This window comes from Vipera ursinii (genome assembly GCF_947247035.1).
Source record: "Vipera ursinii genome assembly, chromosome: 1".
NCBI lineage: Eukaryota > Metazoa > Chordata > Lepidosauria > Squamata > Viperidae > Vipera > Vipera ursinii.
In genome coordinates this window covers 23,419,712-23,435,451 of record NC_139512.1, presented here as the reverse complement: position 1 = coordinate 23,435,451, position 15,740 = coordinate 23,419,712, and the positions used below count along the sequence as shown (strand labels likewise).

Genomic DNA, 15,740 nt, shown 5'->3' with positions numbered 1-15,740 from the left:
TCCTGTGCAACTTGGCATAAACTCTTATTGCCTAATGAAAATAATGATTTTATACTTGTAATAATTTGTATGGTTATTAACTTAACTTTATACAATTTTGCATTTAGTTCATTAAAGCAGAGGTCCCCAACCTTTTGGGCACCAGGGACCAGTTCTGTGGAGAGAGGTTTTTCCACAGACCAGAGGGTGCATGGTTTTGTGTGCTGCCTTGTTTGTGCGGACTGGTTGCTGGCATACCGCGGCCTGGTACTGGTCCACAGTCCAGGGGTTGGGGACCCCTGCATATGTTTTATTGCATAGCTGATAACTCTACATTATATATTCATAGGTTGGAACAATATATTAACTGAAATTTAAAAGATAACAAAAGACAGAAAAATCTTTTACTTGATGAACAGAACTTGCAGCTGTCCAGATGTGTTTTAGTGTTGATCACATTGGCAGGCCCTGCTGGAAATCACTAACATCTGGAATAACATGGGTCCTTTCGCTTCTTCTAGATCAAATTTTAAACTGCCAAAATGAAGCAAATTTCTTGGCTTTGTCGTTGGCAAAAAATAAATCATTATTGGTACATGGTTTTGGTAGTAGCTGACATACCTGATGGGCTGGGCTCTGTGTCTCTCTACATTCATGTAGCATGTTGTTGTCTTCTAAGAGCCTCCATTTAGTTTTACATTTAGGCAGTCTAACTCAATTTATTTGGGGTCCACCAATAAGTATATGAGAGGTGAGATCCTTCAGCCACATCTTTTTTTAATGTTATTCCTTGCTCGATGGTCTCCTTCCTCCATCTTGATTTTGTTCTTGTGTACCCTCAAGAATGCTTATTCTTGCCATAAAGCTGTAAAAGTACAAAGAAGATTTGTACTTCTGCTGAATGAAGTACAGTAGCTTTTTCCAAACCTCTATCTGATGCTTAACGTCTATAAGGAACAACAGACTTCCATCCTCTTCTGTCAACTCTCAAACTTTTTTAGGGGGAAGGAGGAATTGGCTTTAATGGAATCTGATGGTACCTGTTCTCCTTAAATACATTCTCTCCTCCCAAAAAAAGGTTTCTCAATCAATTCTTACAAAATCCTCCACAGCATTCCTTACAATCTTCTAAGATAACTTGAAAAAAAAATCCAATACACAGAAAATGGGTTGAGATCTCAGTGCCAGTGAAACTATAGCTTTTGAAGGATTATTATACACCATTTCCTTTATTAGATTCCCTATCCCTGCAACTAGGCTTGCAAGCCTGGCAGTTTATTAGTTCCCTGATGGATCACCTTACTTTATTCTCTCTTATTTGGCAGTGCATTTGAAGAGGTCGGAACCAACATCTCCACCCAAGAAAGGCTCTGATGGCCAGCAACAACAACACCAGCATAGCACAAGCAAGGAAGCTGGTGGAACAGCTCAAAATGGAGGCAAATATCGACAGAATAAAGGTAAAGATCATTTGGCACTCTAATGTAACTTTGGACTGGGAGTATTCTAAAGAGGTCTTGCACAAATTGATGCCCTTCAGATGTATTGGTGTACCCCCTTAGTATCTTCTCCAGAGGGCACTCCCATTATTTCCTAGCTACAGGTGGTTCTTGACTTACAACCATTTGTTTAACAACCAGAGTTATGACAAAAAAGCGACTTACAAGCAGTCCTCACATTTACAACCATTGCAGCATCTCTGCAGTCACAGTATCAAAATTTGGGCACTTGGCAATCTGCTAATAATAATAATAATAATAATAATAATAATAATAATAATAATAATAATAATAATAATAATAATAATAAGAAGAAGAAGAAGAAGAAGAAGAAGAAGAAGAAGAAGAAGAAGAAGAAGAAGAAGAAGAAGAAGAAGAAGAAGAAGAAGAAGTTGGAAGGGACCTTGGAGGTCATCTAGTCCAACCCCCTGCTTAGGCAGGAAACCCTATACCATTTCCAGCAAATGGCTGTCCAGTCTCTTCTTAAAAACTTCCAGTGTTGGAGCATTCACCACTTCTGGAGGCAGGTTGTTCCACTGGTTAATTGTTCTAACTGTCAGGTAGTTTCTCCTTAGTTCTAGGTTGCTTCTCTCTTTGACTAGTTTCCATCCATTGGTTGCAGTGTCCCAGGTCATTTGTCATTTTTTCAGGGAGCTTCCAACCCAGTGAGGAGAGTCAGCTTCATCTAACAACCACATGATTCGCTTAATGACTTCAGTGATTCACTTAATGACAGCATTGCTTAACAATGGAATTCTGGTCCCAACTGTGGTCATAAGCCGAGAACTATCTGTATTGAGAAAAGCACTCTGAAAGTTTATAAAGGATTTTTTTCATGTGAGAAAAAAATGTATTGCAGTAATAAACTTATTTGCACAAAGTATTGAAAGCATACTGGTGAGTCAGCGGCAAGAGCTTTGGGATAAATTAAGTAATCCAAAATGTTTTGATCTCAATTTTAACATTGAAATTACCTTGGATGTTCTATAGATGGCCTCAGTTGAGAGAGTGGACTGGAATTTGCTTTGATTTTGTAGTGTCTTTTGATACTGCTGGCCACACATTTTGTGGAAGCAAGGCACAGAGATGTGATGGTTCCACCATTTATCTATGGGATGAATCCCTAAAGATAGCATTTGGGGTGATAATTCTATTTGTCACCATAGCACTTGTGAAATAAGGTCCTGCAGGTTTCATCTTTATGTCTTTTCATATCAGTATGAAGTTGCTGGATGAGCTCATCGGAAAATTCGAAGTGAAGCATCATCAGTCTGTGGCTGGCACCCAGCCGTACTTATCTCTGTCATCTGAGCCAAATGAATAAAAGCCACTTTGGTCTAGTAGTTAAGGCACCAGGCTAGAAACAAGTGACTGTGAATTCTAGTCCTGCCTTAGGCGTGAAAGTCGGCTGGGTGACTTTGGACGAGTTACTCCTGTCAGCTCACAGCATCAGGCTCAGGTGGCAATTCCTGTCATAATCAATGGATCAACCCTTGAGTTAATCTGAAAAGAGTGGAGCCTTCATTTGCAGGAAGATGCTAGGAAATAAACTGAATCAAATTTAACTGTGCAGGTATTGGATAAAGAGTAGACAATTGGATACCTGCCAAACATTTCGACTATGCCTAAAAGGCAGTTGTATATGAAACCCAAAACACCTAGCAGATATCAGGCTCTTAATCCATTCTGGACTACCCTCTGGACTCAGGCTGAATAGGAACCAATACATTGAAAATGTATATAATTGGATAGTTTACATGCCTAGAAATGTGGAATACGTTCTGTCCTAGGTAGGACTGTACTGCTCCTAAAGGTTCATGTGTATAACTGAGGGCTAGTAACATGCCCTTCCATCAGAGGCCTTGGGATCCCTTCTTGGTATAGCTTAGGAGGGGTTAGTCCTTGGTCAAGCAATGTCTATAACCTTAGTGGCTACATTTCCTTCTTATACCATCTCTGGACAGGAATCCTCTACCTATGGTGGTAGATGCTCTGGTAATTCAGTGTATGGCTATCCAGCTAGTGTCAACTGCATACAGCAAACTATTAATAAATATATACAGATGGAAGCCTTTTCCTTTACATCAATTGTAAGAAATCTGCACCATGTGCTTGTTGGGTTTGGGGCCAAATTCAGCATGCTATTGTGACCTTTAAAGTTCTAAATGAGATGAAGAGGCATGATATCCTAGAGAAGCTGCCTAGATATTGATTCTTCCAGCTTAGATAGTATTAGAAATAGACTATTGACCGAGCTTTCCAAACCTGATACTCTCCTGTTATAGTGTAACTGCATTTTCTAGAATTTTTAGTCACCATAAAGAAAGATGTCAGCCATCCTCAACCTAAGTGCCTCCCAGGTGGGTCAAATTCTAGAATTCTCAGTAATCACCATATTAATTAGAGCATTCTGGGAGTTGGGTGAGATGGAGTAGAATGGAGAAAGTTCATCTGTCCATGAGCATAATAAACATGCATGTAAACGACAGCATCCTCACATCCATTCATGAGAGGCACAATGGCTCAGTGGTTAAAGACGCTGAGCTTGTCATCTGGAAACCTGACAGCCCAGGTTCAATGCCTGGGTGCTGTGCAACAGAGTGAGCTTCCATTACTTGCCCCTGCCTACCTAGCAGTTTGAAAGCATGCAAATGCGAGTAGATAAATAAGTACCACTTTGGTGGGAAGGTAACGGCATTTCGTGTGCTTCAGTTTACAGTCACGCTGGCCACAAGATCACAGACGTATCATTGGACAATGCTGGCTCCCTCGGCTAGGAAATGGAAATGAGCACTGCCCCTAGAGTCAGACTCAAGTGGGTAGAGAATACCTTTACCCTTATAATTATTCACATTGGCCATCTGCTCTCTTACTTTTTCATGGGCAGCAGTTACACCGTTATACATTTACGTGGACCTAAAACCAGGTCCCCAGACATTCACATCACGAAGAAATGTTTGTGGGCACAGCTATTTGGCACCTCTTTGCTGTGAGCAAAGGGATGTGGCTCCAGGTTTCTCACACCCTATCCTTAAACCATGGGGGATAAATGGCAGCATTTCAAAAATAATAAGAAAATATTTTGTGGCTGTGAATTAAAGTTGGCTCTTCAGAGGTTTTTTGTTACTCATAGTAAGTGGGGAGACAGTCCAGGTGATGTTGAGGTTCATGGTAGGCTCTCCATTTGACAGGCAGACCAGCTATGTGGTTTTCACTTCTTGTATAAAAGAAGTGGGGGGAAAAGGGAATTATATTCTCCATCAGAGTGTAGGAATTTTTCCATATACACCCCTAATCTGGAAATCTGGAAATTTTTCCCCATGCGAGAGGAATCTCACTTATCACTGACTCTGTCTGGAACGTTAATCTTTTTGATGCAACCTCCCATCATAGCTATGATTGGAATCTGCAAGAGTCTAGCCCTGAGGTTTGATATAGTTAGCCTCACGTGCAAAGCTCCAGATTGTACAGTCTCACTCTCTTCTCCATTGGTTACTATGGCAACTGCAAGCCTCACCAGTGAAGCTCGGCATCTTTGTAAAGAGGGCTAGAAGCACCTTGCGTATGAAAAACCTGCCACTTGCACACAAAAGCATCAATCCAAGCTGTAACCAACAGCACTTGATCTGGGAAACGGTGTGTGCTCTTTTTTCAGTGGGGGAGGGAGGGGGAGTCTCCCAAACATAAACCTCTTAAGATTATATTGGCATTTTAAATTTAGAGTAGGGTAAATTGCTGCACTTCTCAATGTAGCACCAGTCTGTCCTCAAGATTGCCATAATCAGGGCTAAGCCACCTGGATCAATGAAAAGCAATTGTTTAAGCATGGTGGGAAATGCTTAAGATTGAGAAAAATCAGTTCTGGGCTCTGAAGGGGGAATGAGGGAGGTGTATGTTTCTTCTGGGAGGAACAGTTGACCACAACTTGAAAGGAAATGCAGAGTCACCTTCAGGACTGTGAGCAGGCCAAGAAAAAATTGTGCTAGGCTCAACATAGTCCATATAGATTGCTCACAGCTACAACCACTTGGCCCTTCAATTCCTTCAGTGTCTTTCCATTTGCTCCTTCAGAACATCCCTCTCTTGACTTCTCTTCCCATTTATCATCCCCTTGTCAATGTGGTCAGCCATGACTCTGTTCCAGCCAGCCTTGCCTCTACCTGCTCTCCTCTGAAGCCGCAAAAGAGCATCCATAGAGAGCTGTCAAAATGGCAGCCATGACCACCTAATTGAACCCCTGCCATTTATTTGCACACATCACATACTATGCACATAAAAAAGGGCAAGACTTGATCCCTTTTGATACTCCGTGAATGTCTCTGAACCTCAAGTCTTTCATCCCAAGAGTTTTGCTGTTTGAAAACTGCCAGCCAGGTAAGGAGAGATCAAGCAAAGAATTAGCCTTGAGTTGTTGCATAGCCACAAGAGACCTAGGGCTGACTCCAAGTTCCCTGGGACTTTATCTGTTTGTTCCCTGAGAAGGCAAACAATCTAGGGAGATTCCTGCATTACAGGCAGAATACAATAAAGTAGTCAGCTTGAACCCAACACATACTGATTTGGTTGCTTGCAACTTGCATTTGCTTTACCAAGACTTCTGGTCTACCTATCTAGGGGAAGCAGCTCAGGTGGTCATCACTTTCTGACAGCTTACCATCATCTCAGCTAAGCACCTTCAATGACTTTTTCATTGCTCTTTAGTGGCAGAGGAATAAATGGACAATCAGACTCCCCCTCCTGTAGCATATGCCAAGAACAATATGGGATTTGGGACTGGCTTTAGAATACACAGTCCCTTGAGTTTAATCCATTGATCCATTTGCAAGAGCAGGGAAACTGGGGCCTAGAGATGGGATTGAGATGGGCTATTTCCCTTGACATTAATATGAATTAAAATGAGAGAAGATTTTTAATCTCTTTCTCTCCTGAAAAAGGAGAGGTTGCTTTTAATGATCTTTGTTGCAGATGACATGCCAGTATAAGGGAATGTATTTGCCTTTTTGAAAAAAGGCAGCTTGTGTAGTCATGGGATTCAGCCAGTTCACACCAGTTTGGTAGAACCAATAGCTAATTTTTTGTTGACTTCGGCGAACTGGCTGAAGCCCTAGCCCTTTTTCGCAAGGCCCAGAACAGACCACCAGAAGTGTGTAGACGCCACTTCCAGAAGTCCGTTCTGAGACTTGGAGGCCTGAGGGAGGCCTCCCAGGCCCAGAATGGCCCACCAGAAGTGCATGGATGCCACTTCCAGAAGTCTGTTCTGAGCCGGGGAAGCCTCCCAGGCCCAGAACGGCCAACCAGAAATGCATGGATGCCACTTCCAGAAGTCTGTTCTGAGCCGGGGAAGCCTCCCAGGCCCAGAACAGCTTCCCAGAAGTGTGTGAACACCACTTCTGGAAGTCTTTTCTGGGCCTCAGAGGCCCAGACCCAGAATGGACTTCCGGAAGCAGCATCCACGCAGAGAACCGGTTTTCAGGTATTTGAATCCCACCACTGAGCTTGTTGCACATAAATGCTTGACATCATCGTAGAACCTTTTGGCATAAAAGGTCATTTTCATTTTGTGCAGAAAACTTAAAAGTGTGTAAACTCAACCTCTTCACTTGGATGAGACATTAGAGTTCAGCATCTAAAAGTTAAATTTCCTAACTTGAGCAAGATGCTATTGAATAGCTTTTCCTGTGTGAGTCACTTGGTGACAAAATTCTCACATGCTAAGTCACAAATCTCTGCTAATGAGCCATGGTTCAGTTCCCATAGCACTATGTCTCCAGAAACCATATTGTAGTTTAACATTGGTGGCCTGGTAAGCACAGGTTGTTGGGGTCAAAAACGGAAGGATTCTGATATTACAAGATATGTGGGGATTGAGATGGGTTTGAAGAAATGAGTTTGTGCAAGATAACTAAGCTAAAACAAGGCATACTACAACAAGGTTTAGCAAAATGAACTTCAGCTAGTATTTCTTCTAAGAATGTGTTTGGCACTAATAAAGGAGAATATTTGTAGCTCAGTGTTGAATTGTGGGGTCCTTGGTGCTCTCTGAGCTTGGTTGGTGTTTTTTTTTGCAGATGTTTCATTACCCAAACTAGGTAACATCACTGCTCTGCAGTGCTGTAATTTGGTTAATGAAATCTGCAAGAAAACAATGAAGCTCAGAGACCACCAAGGACTTTTCAGTTTATTTGGCGCTTCCTTGGCCCACTAGCTGCACATCTTTGCAATTTAAGAACAGCTATTCTGGAATACCAAAAGAATATAAACCCTCTTTTTATTTGCAGGTATCCAAAGCTGCAGCAGACCTGATGGCGTACTGTGAAGCCCATGCCAAGGAAGACCCCTTATTAACTCCTGTCCCTGCTTCAGAAAATCCATTTAGAGAGAAGAAGTTCTTCTGTGCCATTCTGTAAACCTCACAGGAGCCTGACTCCAATTTAGGCTGCCCTGGACACTGATGTAGAGATTTTTCAGCAATGTGGGCCAGTTTCTAGAGTCCACTTACTTTAAGAAAAAGATATCAAACCACCTGGAAGTTTACAGAGAAGTGCATGATTAAAAAAAAGTGAATTCCTGCCTTCTTTGGAGAATGAGTTAATAACGATGTTGACCTACATCAAGAAGCTAAAGATCTTGACATCTGCAGAGTTGCCTGGAGGAGGAGGGGGGGGAAATGTGTAAAAGAGTACATTTAATTTTCACTTTTGCTCTAGCCAAACCAAACCCTGTTGTCTTTCTCTGAAACAAAAATGAGGGTGCACAGAGCAAGGTTGCAAGTGATGCAATGGGGTATGTGTATGTAACCTCGATTATTTTGTTTTGCTTTTCCCAAATGTCACTCTTATTTATGTTGAAATGTAAAATAATTGCAATGGATTCAATTTATTCTAATGTTCCTTAGTGTGGAGTATTGTGCGCATTTAGCATTTTAGAGTAGTGCCACACGAGGGGGTGGGGTGGGCAGGGATCCAATTACAATAGCCTGTCAGTCTAAACATTTTATCAAAGGTTTAGTTGAGACCGTCTCCTTGCTTTTCATAAGCCTACGGCTGTCTTGTGCATTCCTAGCATACTTAGTATTGCTGTTTTCTAACATTTGTATTTGGTAGCTTTTGTTCTGCTAGTAAAATGTATGTTGTATTGGATTCTGCGGGTTTTTTATTTTTGTATCCCCCCTTTATTATTTTTATAAATCTCTCAATACAGTGAACATACCTAATACTCCTTCCTCTCCTCCTATTTTCCCCAAAACAAGAGCCCTATGAGTTGCATTGGGCTGAGAGTGAGTGACTAGCTCAAAGTAAGTAAGCCAGCTTTCATGCCTAAGACAGAACTAGAACTCAGAGTCTACCAGTTTTTAGCCTGGTGCCTTAACCACTAGATCAAATTGTTCTCTTTGCCTTATTTTCCAGTGTTTTCTGCTAATAAGCCAAGAGTGAGCAAATTTCAACAAATTTAACAGATTTGTTTTGGTGGCAAACCATGATTTATAGTTTATTGTTCAGAGCACAACCAATATGGTTTTTTTTCAATACAAGGCTTAAATAATAGCTTAGAGAAATGCAGAAATCCAGTTATTGTCTGGGTTCGTATGATATGATTACCTGTGGTTAACTGGTTTATGCAGTTAATGTTCTGGGTTCACCTGAGATAATAAAGTATACTGATGTAACACTAACAAGAAAGATAGGTTCATAGAGTATACTAAGCTTAAAAAGGGTTGTAATTCAGTTTGTTCTGTGACCAGCATATGTTCAGGAATTGAAGAATGAAATTATAAGAGAAAATTGACAGAAGCATCAATCAATTATCCAGACACGTGGGTTAAACTACCCTCTATTGGGAATGCTTTAAGTTTGATTTCTGTATTAAATAAGAGGTAGGTCTCAATTGGCACTTTCTACTGTATGATTCTTTGTGAGCAAAAATATACAGTAGAGTTACGTCTTTAATTTTCTAGATGCCACTCAACTGCAGCTTTTAAAAGTTCCAGCCAACATAGCTAAAGATGAGCAACACTCGGAGTTGGGGTTCAAATCTCGGCTTGAAAGCAACCTGAGTAACTTTTAAGATGTGTGGACTTCCAACTCCCACCATTTTCCAACCAGCAGGCTGACTGGGGAATTCTGGAGGTTGAAGTCTACGCATCATAAAAGTTGCTGAAGTTGAGAAACACTGCTTTAAGGTCTCCTTACATTTGGTAGCATTTGGCCAAATGTTCTGACAGGATGTCTTCACACAAAACACATTTCTTGTCTGTACCAGGTACAGAGTTTGTTATGATCCACATTAGAAAATCAGTGAGAACTGCGGACCAATATTTCTAAAAGTTGAATAAGTAACTCCTTGCTCATCAAGGAAATCCTGGCAGTTTATGTGGCCTAAGACTCTTGTTTCTTAATTTTTGGTGTTCTTCTGTGCTGAAGGGACAGTAAACGTGTGCTGGGGGAAGCAAGGGAGATCTGCAGCTTCAAAATTAATGGTATATTTCATTTGGAGGCTCTTAAAAAGCAATGGGGAGCAACATAACACACTCGTCCTCTCAAACCAGGAACTGATTGCTTTGTTTTCCCGCGGGGCTTTTCTCCTTGCAGGAAGACGGGACACTGATTTAGTGAGGAGATCATTGACCTTTCAGCAGGGCTGCTTTCCCAGAGGAGAGGCTGTAACCTAATTCTCTGCTGTTTCTTGCATTGTGGTGCAAGTGATGGCTGCTGGCTAGTCAAATGGGATTTAATCTAGTTTTGTCCTTGGTCTTCTATAAAATCCATACCTTGCCTTGTGACAAGCTTGAGCAAAATGCAAAATTGACAGATATGCTTTCATGCCTTCAGTTTAATTTTGGGCATTGAGCAACCACTTACTAACATGATAGAATCTTCTCAGGGTAACGTACACTTAATGTTTTATTACAGTAGGAATAAATAACAAATCCACAGACACACACAGAGAGAGAGAGAGAGAGAGACCAGGATTTTCCTCTTTTTGCAATATGCAATATTATATAAAATGCAAAATAAACATATACCTCCAAAAATGCAGGCTAATCAACAATCACAGAAAAACAATCAACACTTAGACTTGTATACCACTCTACAGCCCTCTCTGAGCGGTTTACAGAGTCAGCAAGTAGCCCCCAACAATCTGGGTCCTCATTTTATTGACCTTGGAAGGATGGAAGGATGAGTCAACCTTGAGCCCATCGGGATCGAACTCCAGGCTGTGGGCAGCCTGCAAGACTGCATTCTAACCACTGAGCCACCAGTCAGAAAACCTACCTAGACAAAGTGGCAGAGGACAGTGATGCTATCTTGGGATCTCTCATTCCATTTCAGACCTTGTTGTTGTTGTTGTTAGTTGCGAAGTCGTGTCCGACCCATCGCGACCCTATGGACAATGTTCCTCCAGGCCTTCCTGTCCTCTACCATCTTCTGGAGTCCATCTAAGCTCACGCCTACTGCTTCAGTGACTCCATCCAGCCACCTCATTCTCTGTCGTCCCCTTCTTCTATTGCCCTCAATCTTTCCCAGCATTAGGCTCTTCTCCAATGAGTCCTTCCTTCTCATTTCAGACCTTAAAAGTATCTTAAGTCAAGGTTAGGACTCTATGCTGGATCTGTTTTAGCCATGGTTTGTTAGATGAGCCAACAGTTTGAATTTACATAAGCCACAAAGCGTGGTTTACAAATTATAATATTAGGATTCATACAATAAGGCAAAACCAAACAAATTACATTATTGTTATATTTACATGTTGTGCAAATTCAGTCTATCAATACAATTAGAATGATCACACACTATACCAAGTTAAAATGTGATTGACCAGTTACAATCTTAGCCAGATCAGGTAACTAGCAGTTTCATTTGCAAATGTAGCAAGTTTTATTAATATCAACCTTGGTTAGTTTTGTTTTTGTGGCACTGCAGGTTGTGCTAAGCCAGCCCATTTGGCTGAATTTCTAAAACTTGATTGATTGAATAACTAGGCTAATGTGTAAATGCAGCCAATATTTGCAAGAAGTCAGTATATTTAATGGTCTAATGTGTTGTGTTAATCCATTTACATCAGTAAACTCTGGGGTGGTATATTATAGAAACAGAGTCTTCCAGAACCACGCTAGGTCTTTACTTCAGACCTTTTCTTGAAACTTACGCATTACTTTGAATAATCTTCCCAAACCATCTCAGATGTGATGTAAAATATATGGCAATACATCTGGAGCAGCACAGACTGACTAGTTGTAATGTAGTGCTAGGGTCCAGTTAAGAACTAAAGTTCTTGCCATATTGTGTAACATCTTGCACAGTTTACTATAACAGTACGTTATAGTAGGAAACGTCTGGCAGGTTGAGAAAAAGCCCTCTGGAATATCATTCAGACATGGAGGACAAAAGAGGCAGATGCTGCCTGCAATATTTCATGGCATTTGATATCCTATATTTGTTACTGTAGGAGTAAATGTTTTATTACTTGCAGCTACTTGGAGAAAAATTCTGATGAAAAGCTACTTCTGATGAAAAAGAGCCTAATTTGTAGGCTACCAGACATACCGTAGTAAACATTCATTTTGTTGAGATTAGTTCACTGAAAAAGAAGTTCAAAAGAATTCAGACACTCAACAGGTAAATTACAGGGTATGGAGGGGGCTATGCAACATCTTGGACTTTCTTGGGATTTCCTTCTCCCCCCCCCCCAATCTCTTTTCAAAGTGATGGATTATGTTGTACGTGATTTAAAGTTTTTTCTACACACTAATCTACTGTTAATGTGGGTATTTATTTGAAGGCAGACAAATTCCCCTCTGAAACCCTAAGTCCAGAGTTGGCAACTTGGTGTTTCTGACCATATTTCATATCATCTTTTCAAGTTGGCCATCTGATGAGAGGAGCTGAAATCCAGTTATTTGGAGAATGTCTGCTCATTTGCCCCTCCTCTTGTCATTCTGGAAACCAAAAGCTATACTTAGAATGCATGCCTCAACCAATCCTGCCTCAGCCTATAAAAACAGGGAAAAATCTGGTCATATCATAAGGCCTGGATAAATCACTCTGTATCTGATTGATCTAAGCACACATGGTCAGCAAATTTCTTCTGATCACATACAAAGCAAGATCTTCAAGGAAGAAGGTTGCTGTGCACTTCCTATATAAATTAATGCCTTGCTGTGACACTACTACTTCGCATAACTGAAACATAGATAGATCTATCTAAAATTGCAAGCATCTTGAAAAGCCCTCTAGTGGACAATTTGGGTAAATCAAGAACTCACAGCAATTACTGTTTCCCTGAAAATAAGACTACCTAGAAAAGAAGCCCTAGCTTGATTTTTACACATGCGCCCAATATAAGCCCTACCCCAAATATAATCCCTAATTATAATCCTGCCCACTCCATTGCACCTGGTTGAATGAGGTGGGGCGAGGTGCACAGATAAAAATCAAGCAAGGGTGTGGATGGGAGATGAAGCTGCCCCACGCGCCCCGGACACACAGTTGCGGCCAGGCCTCCCACGCTGGTCCACTTCTTCTGCAGCCGCGCGCATGCGTTGCTTTCTGCCTTCGTTTCGCTGTCACATGGACAATATTTAATATTTGATGGACAGTATTTAATATTTTATTGTTATGTATATGTAGGGGTGTGGGTTTATACATATGTTGTGTATAGTATGTTTTAGGTGTGCGTCAAGTCACTTTGAGAGGGGGCAACTAAATTTCATTTTTGATGTGTGTCGTTGTGCCCACAGTAAAAGATGACGATTAAGATTATCTTATCTTAAGAGGCATTCAGAAAAGGCCTCTGCAGCTGATAAACCAAGCGCCCCTCAGCCTCCATTTCAGCCTCAAACAACAAAACAGAGGCCAGGGGGCATCACATGCATCAATCCAGAGCTTGTTTATTGGCTGCAGAGGCCTTTCCTGAAGCCTCTGACAGTGAAACAGTGCTTTTTTGTAAAAGAAAAAGGTGCCGGAACTCACACATGTTATACAACCTGCCTTGCTTACCCTGCAAGGTTCCATCCAAAAAAGGTGCCAGAACTCCGTTCTGAGCGTTGTATGAGAAAAAAAGCCCTGTATCATATCATTCATATCTATATATATAAAAAACCCGAATGACCAAAGATCTACATACAAACACCCGCGAAAACCTCAGAAAACATATATATAGATATAGAGATAGAGATATAGAGATATATAGATATAGATATAGATATAGATATAGATATAGATATAGATATAGATATGAATGAATGAATGAATATGAGACCAGGATCATAGTTCACAAATCACACTAAATTGTTATCAGCTAAACAACTCACAGTGGCCTGGTTCAGGTATTACACTAAGCTCTAAACTATGATTTACAATGTGTTGATGTACACAAAATACATAATACGAGTTCACTTCGACTTAACATAGTGGTGTTCCAGGATCTAAGGGGCTGCCACAAAGCAGAGGGGGGCAGCCTATTCTCCAAAAAGGGAAAAGCAGGACAAGAAGCAATGGATGGACTAATCAAGGAGAAAACCAACCTAGAACTAAGGAGAAATTTCCTGACAGCAAGAACAATTAAATCAGTGAAATGGCTTGCCCTCAGAAGTTGTGGGTGCTCCAACGCTGGAGGTTAAGAAGAGACTGGCCAGCCATTTGTCTGAAATGGTACAGGGTTTCCTGCCTGAGCAGGGGGTTGGACTAGATGATCTCCAAGGTCCTTTCCAACTCTGTTATTCTGGCTATGGCCAAGAAAGTGACTGGCCCATGGATTGACAGTGCTGTCCTTTTCAGGTGCACTCTTCATCCACCTGCACAACCATAGCTGAGTACATATGCCAAATAAAAGCTAAAAACCCAATTAAAAATATGGTGAACTCCCATCATTGATCCAGTACGATACTACTTTAATATCCAAAGATGCAAGCTTCTGCAAGCTACCATTATAAAAGTCAAGAAGCACAGTGAAAAATTGGGGGTAAAATTAAATACAAAGAAAACCAAACTAATAACTGGCACAGCTGCCACTCTTAGAAATGGCAACGGAGATACCGAAGCTCTACCTTCTAGGATCAACCATCAACAATAAAGGAATAACCAGTCAAGAAATATTCCACAGACTAATACTTGGTAGAGCAGCCATGAAGGCTTTAGGAAAGATATTACAATACAATTGGTATTCCTTGTGATACTTTATGGAAGCAGAAGTTGAACTTGAAGGAAGCAGGATAGAAAGAGTATTGACTCTTTTGATGTTGCAGAAGACTCCTGAGAATACAATGCACAGCCAAGAAAACAAACTGATGGATCGTGAAACAAATCAGCTCAGAGCTGATTCAAGACACAGTTGATCAGGCTCATTTTATTGTACTTTGGATACACTATGCCAGACATATCAAACACAAGGCCCGGGGGCCAGATCCGGCCCATGAAGTGGTTTTATGTGGCCCGCGAAGCCATCCTGGAAACAGTGAGGGAACGGCCCCCACTGCCTTGGCCCTGGCCCAGAGACCCTCCTCCTGCCAGAGACCCTCAGATCTGTCCCACTCCTGCCCAGGCCCTCATAGGCACCCTTGATGTGAACGATGTAGAGCTGGCCATGCCCACCCAGTAGGCCATACACACTCTAGCCACGCCCACCCAGTAGGCCACGCCCACCCAGCCCCCTGAGGGCAACCGCAATGCTGATGCGGCCCTCAATGAAATTGAGTTTGACACCCCTGCACTATGCAAAGACCTAGCTTTTTAGAAAAGGCTCTGATGCTGGGAAAAGATGCTGAACAGCAGCAAAATGGATGCACTTAGTTACAGTAGCAACAGATGCACCATGGGAAGACTTCAAGGACCAGGTTAGGGACAGATGATCATGAAGAAAATCTATCTTTGTCATCACTTAAAAATAAGCTGATCTGATAGTACATAACTGTAATATTAATTTCATTTATTTTCATTTCTGCTGTAATACAGTGTTCTAATTCATTTTGTGTTGCTTTAAGTTCTTGGTATTTTTACTGAATGTTCTAATTCGCATTATTATATAGAATACATCTTTACCCACCATTTAGCTGGCCAGAATAGGAATGACTAATAAGTAATTTTGGTGAGAAATTAGAAAACAAAATAACACTTCTGGTATTACAATACTTGTCAATTATTTGGGGGGATTGTGTATATATATGAAAATAAAACCCAGTGATTAAATTCACAAAAGTAGTGAGTTGATTGCATACAATTACAAAGCCCCAAATAAAGTGGTTTAACTCATACTAAACCAAATCTA

General features: G+C 41.1%; 1 protein-coding gene across 2 annotated transcripts in view; it reads left to right on the top strand.

Annotated features, from left to right (window-relative positions):
• The window catches only part of GNG2 (G protein subunit gamma 2), a 432,181-nt gene that overhangs the window by 45,198 nt on the left and 371,243 nt on the right, over window positions 1-15,740 (top strand). For both annotated transcript variants that reach the window (XM_083378506.1, XM_083378507.1), the window contains exons 2-3: window positions 1,305-1,439; window positions 7,757-8,737. In XM_083378506.1, coding sequence (XP_083234632.1) covers window positions 1,353-1,439; window positions 7,757-7,885 — 216 coding nt within the window. In that variant the 5' untranslated portion in view covers window positions 1,305-1,352 and the 3' untranslated portion in view covers window positions 7,886-8,737. The remainder of the gene's footprint in view (window positions 1-1,304; window positions 1,440-7,756; window positions 8,738-15,740) is intronic.